At 35.5% G+C, this 9809-nt stretch overlaps 1 protein-coding gene across 1 annotated transcript; it reads right to left on the bottom strand.

Annotated features, from left to right (window-relative positions):
- Positions 1-410: 410 nt before the first annotated feature.
- Positions 411-5669, bottom strand: LOC128861902 (piggyBac transposable element-derived protein 4-like). The gene is made up of 3 exons (XM_054100280.1): positions 4776-5669; positions 4395-4670; positions 411-470 (listed from the first exon to the last, which is right to left on the bottom strand). The coding sequence occupies exons 1-3, from the start codon at positions 5667-5669 to the stop codon at positions 411-413; spliced, it is 1230 nt and encodes a 409-aa protein (XP_053956255.1).
- Positions 5670-9809: the final 4140 nt, after the last annotated feature.

Below are 9809 nucleotides of genomic sequence, written 5' to 3'. Positions count from 1 at the left end.
TTCAAACAAAATCCAGCAAACATTCAACCTCGCATTCTCACATTTAACTCACGTTCTGCACCTAGAAATACAAACACATTTGCGCGCAAATATACATACATACACATATCGATATGTGTGTGTGTGAGTACTTCTAAATCAGCAAACCAACACTTTCATACATTCGCCTTTAAGCCTTTCATAACTTTGCTGCTAATTTTATTGCTTTCAGCAATGTTTAGTTATTTGCTGTCATAAAATAATCATAAGAAAAATATGTTGACCGCCCACCGTATGCGAGATATTTTCAACTCCTTCAATTTGCAGCAAATAAGAGAACAAAAAAATAAAACAAAACAAAATCAACTCAACTCATATGAGTATGGCATGAACTGGTACAAAGGAATGGCTGGACATGAGCAGATTTTTCATTAGCTGCTGGGGTAATGATCCATCGTCGGGCGGTTGTTGGGCAGTACGTCAGTCAGCCACTGAAAAGCAAATATGCGGGATTGTATTGTAGTTCCTTTCATCGTTTATCTATTTGTTTGTTGCTTTGTCTGCTACGCTGTTCTTCTTCTACTTCCCATTGCACTACTCCACGCTTTGCTGCTAAATTATTTTTCGATTTTTATCAACGTAATTACATGTTTGTGTTGCAAAGGCAAGCAAGAGTAATAATTCATCGGACGTGCAACCTGAGTGTGGAATTCTCGCCACACGCGCACACATATCCCAGCAGATATACTACATACATCCGTACGAATATATGCAAGAAGACTTTGACAGCATGAAGAGTGAGAGTGATTATGTTGCCGTGCGCTGGTCATCACTGCTGTACTTGTTAAATTTATAAGTATAGTGATGAAAAGCAGAAAGTAGCGATTAGAGATTTATTTTTATACGCTTAGGTGTGCATATGAGTACAATGAATTTTTGCCTCATATAATTTACAGATTACCTTAGCTGTGAGTCCTATGAGGAGACTAGACAATTGGGTTTTTGATTTTTTCTTTATAGAATACTTCGACATCTTGAAAACAATGATTTTTTGTAGCAGAATGCAGTATTAAATACTTCAACAAAGGGAAGAGGTGTTCGCGTGTATGCTCACAGGAGTAACACCATAGGCAATCAGTGCCTCCAAAAATCTCAGAGTGTTCAGTTTGATGAGCTTCGCTCAACTTTGAAAAACAGATTTGAGACTTCTAATCAGCTACCTCAAAATATCCCGAGTAGTAATTTTATGATCATAGTCTATAATTATTTGCAATCAGGCGTTACCAGAACTTTAAAGAGTAAGCCCTATTTTAATCAAAGTTGTTTATTTGGAGCGGCCGCCGTAGCCGAATGGATTGGTGCGTGGCTGCAGCTCGAAAGGGCTCAGGTGCGATTCTCCGTGCACGAGACTCCAAATGATAAAAAAGTTTTTCTAATAGCGGTCGCCCCTCGACAGATACCTTCGAGTATACTTCTGCCATAAAAAACATCTGTCATGCGGAGTCGGCTTATGCTTCCTTCAATACAAAAACATAAAGACGTTTACCACAAATATGAGCAGAAGTGCGGCCTAACACCCATAAAGGGTTGTAAGTGCCCATTACATACATATTTATAAAGTTATTAGAGTGTAGGAACCAGGCTACAATTTGAGTATAAGTCTAAGTCTCGAGCACGTCATGTTTTTGAGAAACGGTGGGATAAAAACACCCGAAAAATACTTTTATATTGGGTTGCCCTTAAATTTTTTTATCCAACAACATGGGAATTATAATTGCATAAACAGGGTCCGGCACACGAAGTGAAACCAACTTCAGACCGCTCGCGCAGCTGATGCTGCGAGTAAACGCGAAAAAAGAAAATCAGTAATGGATTTCAAACGTAATAGTGTGATTGCATTATATTTGGTTGGAAAGTCATAGCCAGCGATTGTTTCTGAGCTGGAGCACCTTAAAGTAAATAAAGTTTTTATTTATCGCTCCATTACTCGTTATAAATATTCTGGTAGCATCGCGAAACGTCGTGGAGGTGGTCATCAAAAGACTGCAACGTCACGTGAAATGGTTGAAAAAGTGAAGAAGCAGCTTTGGCGAAATCCCCGACGAAGAGCCAATCAAAGGCGAAAGAACTGAAAATGTCTGACCATTGCATCCGCCGCATACTGAAAACTAATCTCAAAATCAAGCCTTACAAGATCCAAATGCGCATGCTCTTACACCATAGCAGCAGCAAGTCACTTAAGTCAACTTAAGAGAGCGGTGGAGTTGATTCGCGTGGTCGAAAGTGGCCAATTTCCGAACATTTTGTTTTCTGACGAGAAAATTTTTCAATTTGAGCAATTTGTAAACTCCCAAAACTATAGAGTTTATTTGACCGACCGTTCATATGAGAATTCGAGTCATCGATTGGCCACTAGGAGACAGGACCTGCCACAGGTAATGGTTTGGGCCACTGTAACCGAAGATGAGCGCTCTCCAGTCGTTTTCATCGAGCTTGGCGTCAAGGTAAATGCGAAATCTTATCGGGAAAGTATTCTGGAGGTTACTTTGAAGCCATGAGCAGACAAAAATTTCGGTGGCAGACCATGGACGTTTCAACAGGACTCGGCAGCGTCTCACAAAGCTCGAGTGAACAAAGAATGGCTAAAAAACAACGTTCCAAGCTTCATAACGTCCACAGAATGGCTCTGAAAGTCACCAAACGCGAGTCCGATGGATTATTCTCTTTGGGCCATTTTGAAGAGCAAAGTCCGAACTAAAAAATTCAGCAGTCTCGAGGCGCTGAAAAAAGCCATTGTGCGCGAGTGGGCCAAACTACCTGCAAGTCCCATTCCAGTAGCTTACGATCCGTTTCTGGACCATCTCATGGCCATATTCAAGGCAAAAGGTGTTCATATCGAGCAAAAGTAAATTGATTCCTAATTTTGTATTATTTTCATACATTTTTTACTTTGAATTTAATAAAAGAAATTTTCCAAACTAAATTTATGACCCTTTTAATTTGTTACACTTCAAGTGCCGCACCCTGTATATTGTCTTGGTGCGGCATCCATGAGTCGCCATTTCAGGGAGTTGAGCAAGATTAACATTTAGGTTTTTCAATTTTAGTAGCATTTTTTTAAATTTTCTTGTATGGTCTTGCACATTCTTTGCGACAAAAAGGAACTCTGACTATAGATCCGTTTAGAGAAGTGAAAGGCACTGCATTCTTGAAAAGTGTTTGAATATTGCCCCACAAATGGAGCTTTTATCCTTTAGGTAAAATATTCTGAATGGTTGTCTCTGCGCTAAGGGGTTAGGGGTAGTCAGAGGCCCAAAAAATGATGATTTTCAATAATTTTTTTTGCTAGTCAATTACTTTATTTTACAAAAATAAAAACATAGCCTTAATACATTATGTTTCCACTTGGCTTTAGCAAAATTTCAAAAAAAAAAAAATTCATAATTGCAAAAGTTATTGGTGTTTGTGTGGAGCCCGTTACTGCAGAAGTCCCTTGCGGTGATCATCACAAGTCCTCGGAGATTCATCGTAAATCGATCGGGCAAGGGAAAAATAGGTTTTTTTTTGTAAAATTAACGATATGGCGGCATCAGGAAGTATTTTGCAGATTTACGAGAACAAAACCGACAATTAATTGTTTCAAATAAGTCAAAATTTTTGAAAAAAAAAATCCTTCGATCAGCACGAGGTTTTTATGTTTTTCAAAAGCAGTATAAACTTCATAGAAGTATCATAAGCGGTTTTTAACCTTCCTACGGTCTTCAAATTAACTGACGCGGACGGACTTCGGGCCAAATTTGACCCAATACTATGTTTTCAAGGTTTATACTTGGTTTTTGATTATTTTTACTGTTAATTTTTTTTCCATTAAATGGGTATCTTAAATAAAAATCAAAATCCAAATATATTTATTCCATTATCATATTTTTTTATTAATATATTTATGAATAACGAAAACTTTAAATAAAAAGTGTATTTAATAATGAAAGAAAAAAGAAATAAATTATTTCAGACAGTTTGTACACAAAGTATATTAATAGTTTTAGAATGTTGTTAAGATATATATTTATTACAAATGTCGCAAACTAATCCTGTTTTGTTATCAGTTTTTGGGTATAGTTGACATCGACTTCTTTTAGTTATTTTCTTTTCCGACGTGTTTCCAAATTGACCTGATGATGATGGCTGTGCATCCAGTTGAGAATCCTTTCGTATTTTTTGGCAATTTCAAGTGAAAAATGTGCTCGTGGTAAAGTGTGTCGCTTTTTTATATAGGGTGTTACGAGCTGCATACCAAGGTTTTCCAAGTAAAAACGGCGCTTTGTAAGACAGCCCTCTTTCCAGGTGTGGGTGGCGGATTTGAATAAAACGAAAGCGTTATAAGCTGAAATGTCGATTCTGTTACTAAACACTACTTGAGGCCACCGTTTTGTCATTCGTTTGCAAGTGTAACCGCTTACATCTTTGCCCAATGTGTCTACACCACCTTTACATTTATTGTACTCCAGTATTATTTCTGGCTTTTTATCCCGACGATTACTAATTTTTGAATCATGGTGTAGAGTGCTAAGTAGAATCACAGCTCTATTCTTCTTAGGTATGTACGAAACGAGAGTTGTTTGTTCGGTAAAAGCGAAGATTGATGAATTTAGTGGTCTTCTTTTTATGTTCACTAAGTCTGGTGGTAGTTCGGGCTTATTTTTGCGTATTGTTCCTACTATCGTAATACGTTTCTCCAATAATTTTTGTGCCAATTGATAAGACGTGAAAAAATTGTCCGTTGTGAGGTTATGTCATTTTAGCCCTTCAATCAAATCAAGAACAACACGCATGCCTTGATTTTTTTCGGGGGCTCTTCCGATTGCCTTGCCAGTGTAAGGTTGGATGTTCCAAACATAGCTGGTTGTTGAATTACGAAGTACCCAAAATTTGATTCCATACTTTGCAGGCTTTGCTGGCATGTACTGGCGGAATGGACATCTTCCTCTAAAAGCTACTAATTGTTCATCGATGGTCACGTTTTCCGTTGGATTGTAAAGCTTAGGTAAAATCTGAACCCATTGATTCCACAAATCACGTATAGGAGCAAATTTATCCAACGATCTTCGTTCACTTCGAGTTTCTCTGTTGTCGAACCTAATCACTCTCGATATTTTTTTGAAAGTCTTCAAAGGCATAGTTGCAGCGAATATTGGTCTTCCGGTTTCAGGGTTCCAAAGACTTTCACAGCTTTCGTTATTTGATCGAAAAACGCCAGCTAATATTACCAATCCAATAAATGCAAATAGTTCGATGTTTTCAATATCCAGCCATTCTTCACCGTATATTCGTTTTCCCTCAATGTTTGTGTAGGCCAATATCGTACGTATCAAAGGAGGTGGAAAAAATAGTTCAAAGGTAGAAATTTCTTTTTCGGTAATTCGTGAGCACGAGTAACGCGTTAGTCCAGGAATCAAGCTGATAATATTTTCTCTTGAAGCTCTTCCGGCACTTGTTACAAGAGGGGTTTTGGAAAAGTTTATTTGACCATTTTTTGACGACATGATTTCAGAAGGCACAAGAGAATTTTCGTCATCACTAAAATCACTGTCGGAAGAATCTGCAATCTCAACATGATCTTCGAATTCAGAACATGATTCCTCATCATCCGAAAACGCGGCCAAAGAGAATTCACTTTCACTATCACTCATCGTTGCGAAATAAATAGTCGAATAACCAAACAAAGCACGTGCTTTTAAATTTATGTTTACTGTGAACTCAATAAATTTGCAATTAGCAAATAAATTTAATTCAAATAACGTCTGATTTATAATATACTTTGGGTCAAATTTGACCCCAGGGTCGTAGATGTATAAAAATTTCTACGCGACAGAACCTAAATTATTTTTTTTTAATTTTACGCTTATTATATAAAATATAGTAAATTAGAAAAAGTCACGAAACATCAAGTCCTGAAAAAATTTGGTTCTTGAAAAAACTTAATTTTTTTCCTGAAATGGGTCAAAAATGACCCGAAGACCGTAGGAAGGTTAAGTTACAGTGATCACCAGTTCAAAAAACATAGTTTTGAGAAAAGCTCATTTAAAGTTTTTACTACTACTCCGGAGCGCCCGAGCGCCCTTTGTTAATTGTTGAATAACTCGAAAAATATTCGTCGGATTCACTTCAAATTTTCACACAATATTTTTAAGATATTATACTTTAAGAAATGCAAAACAAAAACATCTAATTTTTTGAAAATTCTGACTACTCCTAACCCCTTAAATCACTAGTGTTTTATCTTAGCTTAGGTATGTAATATTTGTCCCAATTCCTGCAAGAATATTCTGTGTTCCATTAGCTCAAATAAAATATGTATCAAGTCTGTGAGGTTCTTGTAATCATAGACTTAAATAAATAAATAAAATCAAATTAAAAATGGTGGGACATAAAATTATAAGCCGGCAGATGGTTTCTATGTGACTGTTTTTTCACTGAACTGTCTACTTTGTGGTACACTGCTTCTTCTTGCTCAGGTCCGAAGCAAACTTTAAAGGTAGTTTTTTACAAGCATATTTTGTTGCCACAAAAATATGAATTCGATCTGGAACTAAGATGAAATCTGATTATATATTTTTGAAAAGGAAAAAATCCTTAATAAATGCTGTTACGGCAATTTCAATTCAGCAAAAAGCAGGAAATCAACTAGTCATTAGATGCGTGAATAAAAATATTGTGACAGGATCTTTGACACAGAAACAATAAAATTACCATTGGCTGTGCAAGAAGGCGGGGGGTGAAGCGCATGGTCAGAATCGTAAGTGCATAGTTCATTGTTTGAAATGTGTGAAATGTGGCACACACGTCGAGATTTTATGGTGATTTGCCAGCGTTTAATTACGCAGGCGTTACCAAGTGAATGCTATTTATCACGTTGCAACACAATGGCGCACGCGCAATACAAACACAAATACGCGTATATGCGTGTACTCATACATATATGTATGTATATGTACACATACATATGTATGTATGTACGTATGTCAATAAACGCTTGCACTTACACAGCAATCGAAATTGCAGGAAATTCACTGCAGTTATGAGAAATTTCGATTTCGATTTCTAAGCATTCGCTATTCTCAGGGGTATGCGAATATGAGCAAAAGCATATGTACATACGAGTGTGACGAGTGTGCAGGATGCAGGTTCCCCTTAGTGTTTGCTATCAATAAGTTGTTGCATATGTATGAATGTGTGCGTCAGTGCAAATGTAGGGGTGCACATAAACCCACATTGAAAGGGAAAGTTGCAGATGTTGTAGCACCGCTGCAGGCATTCATTTTCTTAGTTCACTATTAATAATGCTAGCTTTTAAATACCGTTATGAAGAGGGTGCCTTAGTGGAGGGTTGCGCTGCGCTGTTGATGCGCCTGGAGCAATGCTCTTTCACTTTTGCCAAATTCACTTTCCTGATTTTACTTTATTTTTCTCATAAAATATTTTAGTAATGCTAATTATTATGCGAAGCGGTACATTGAGATTTATTTGGCTTGAATGTGTACTTGAATATTTATAATACCCCCTAACTTTTTGTAGTTGTGTTGAGTGCTTTAGCAAAGGGCGTTGCTACACGACACACAACTTTCACTTTCATGCTGGAAATTTGAAATTCCACAGAGGGTAGCAGAGTTTGTATCGAAAACGCGAATTTATACGACTAATAGTTAGATGGTGAATTTTTGTTTTTGCAGCACTGGAATGTAATTAAAAATCAGGAATTGGAATTTCTTTTGCATGATAGCCCCAATATTGTATTTTACGCATTTGCTAATAAATTTCATAAATACTCTTATAGCCTCAGCTTGAGTTCGCGAGCAAGCATTTGCTTTTTGAAATTTTAATTTCGGAGTGATTCGTTTTAAGGGGTAACATAGATCCAGAAAAAAAAAATAGATTTTTTTGTTCAATATTTCGAAAGTATAGAAAACACTGCGAAATTTTTATGCGCAAATTCCCAATATTATAGTTTCTACAGCACATTAAGTAGGTAGAGAGCGGTCCGCGCGCTTCTGTACCTCAAACTTTAAACTCGGTTTTCTCGGAAATACTTTTTCCGTCACGGTCTGCATGATAAGTCATACAGTTTTTAATATTTTTTGTTGCGGTTTTTTTAAATATTCGAAAGTGTTTTCTCTATAGATTTGATTTTTGATATTTTTATTAAAAAAATTTATAAACATAATTAAGGGGGCAGATACCTGTAAAATTTCGAAAAAAAATTTTTTTTCATAAAATGTTAACATAATCCTTTAAAGGGGTAGTATGGTATTTTTTTTTTTTTTTTCATTTTTTTTTTTTTTTTTTTTTAAATTATTCTATAACATCTTAAGATTATTGTGTGAAAGTTTGAAGTGCATTAGAGTAAAATTGACAAAGACACGAAGGATTAAGTATCTAGCTGCCGAAAATCTTTAAACGCGTTTTTCTCACACTTGCCTTTTTTACGGTCGGTGTCCACTGCAGATTCATATCTACTGCACCGATTCTTTTCAAATTTGGTTTTTTTGTTTCTTTACTTTATTCACGAGGTAATGACGTCGAGTTTTTTTTTTTTTTAATTTTGTCATATTTTAAAACAACAAAGTTTTCAAGTTTTTTTTATGAAAAATCGGTGTTTTGACTTCAAAGCGCTTTAAAAAATTTAAAAAAAAAAAAAAAAATTCGACGTTGTTACCTGCGAAACTTTATTAGCTGATGAAATCAATTTGGTTTTTTGATTTTAGTTGATCCAGTAATGAGTTCTGAGGGACACCGCAATAAAACTTGTTTTATGAGACGTCCGCGAAGATTCGCTGTCACCAACTCATTTCTTCATAAAAATCAATGAAAATTTCACACAATATTCTTTAAATATGACTTTATAATGAAGTAATTTTAAAATTTTGAATAAATCAACTGTGTCGACAAAAAAAATTTCCAAAAATATGCTTGTTTTACACGGAATTAACCATACTACTCCCTTAAGAATATGTCTACAAATTTTTAGAACGTAAATTTAAATATTTCTTATATTATAGATCGTCAACCGTGACGACTCTATTCTTTGCGTTCGAGCGCTGGGAGAGGTTGAATTTTCATGTATTCAAACTTTAGACGCGTTTTTCTCAAAACTATATTTTTGAAATTGACGTACCCGATAAATCGACCGAACTCCCTGAAACTTTGCACACATCTTTTTTATGATAATACTTTCTATGTGAATTTATAACTTTTTGAAATTTTTCAAAAAAATAATTTTTTCGAAGCAAAAATAGTAGGAAAATTCGCCCCAAAATTCATTTTTTTAAGCATTTTATTCCGCGAATTTTTGTCTCCATTTTCTTTAATTCATATAGAAATTATGACATTAATAAAAAAAAAAATTTGGTTTTTTGTATTCGGGTCACTGACGCCGATGCTATAATGGCCGCCTATTGAGAAGCCCCGCTGCGACCTTCCTGGAAGAATTGAGTGTACATCCGCCATTTTAAATGATTAAAATGAAAAAAATAAACTGTATGCCAATTTTGAGAAAAATATATTGACTTCTTCATTTGAACACCATAATTTTAATGAAAATCAGGGAAAATATGGTCGTTTACAGGTATCTGTCCCCTTAAAGTGTGACATTTATGACGTAAAACGCATACTTTTTTTAAATGCCGTAAATTGTACAATTTTTCCAAATTCAAAAATCCGGCTCGACAGATTGTAACTACAACTCTACTTTACTAGAATTTTTTTACTTTTTACAGATCCATCAACATTTCAAGGAGAAATGATGGAGACCGTGGAGCAATGTTTTTTTTTAT

The sequence above is a fragment of the Anastrepha ludens genome, chromosome 4, assembly GCF_028408465.1.
Source record: "Anastrepha ludens isolate Willacy chromosome 4, idAnaLude1.1, whole genome shotgun sequence".
In the NCBI taxonomy this organism is placed as follows: Eukaryota; Metazoa; Arthropoda; class Insecta; order Diptera; family Tephritidae; genus Anastrepha; species Anastrepha ludens.
This window is presented reverse-complemented; position numbering and strand designations above follow the sequence as displayed.

What these genes read in the sequence shown, in the direction of transcription:
- LOC128861902 (XM_054100280.1), bottom strand. Translation starts at nt 5,669, where the DNA reads ATGAGTGATAGTGAAAGTGAATTCTCTTTGGCCGCGTTTTCGGATGAT. An exon ending in ATTTGATTGAAGGGCTAAAA is followed by an intron (nt 4,671 to 4,775) that starts TGACATAACCTC and finishes AAAAATAAGCCC; the next exon opens with GAACTACCACCAGACTTAGT. An exon ending in TGACAAAACGGTGGCCTCAA is followed by an intron (nt 471 to 4,394) that starts GTAGTGTTTAGT and finishes TTTGCTTTTCAG; the next exon opens with TGGCTGACTGACGTACTGCC.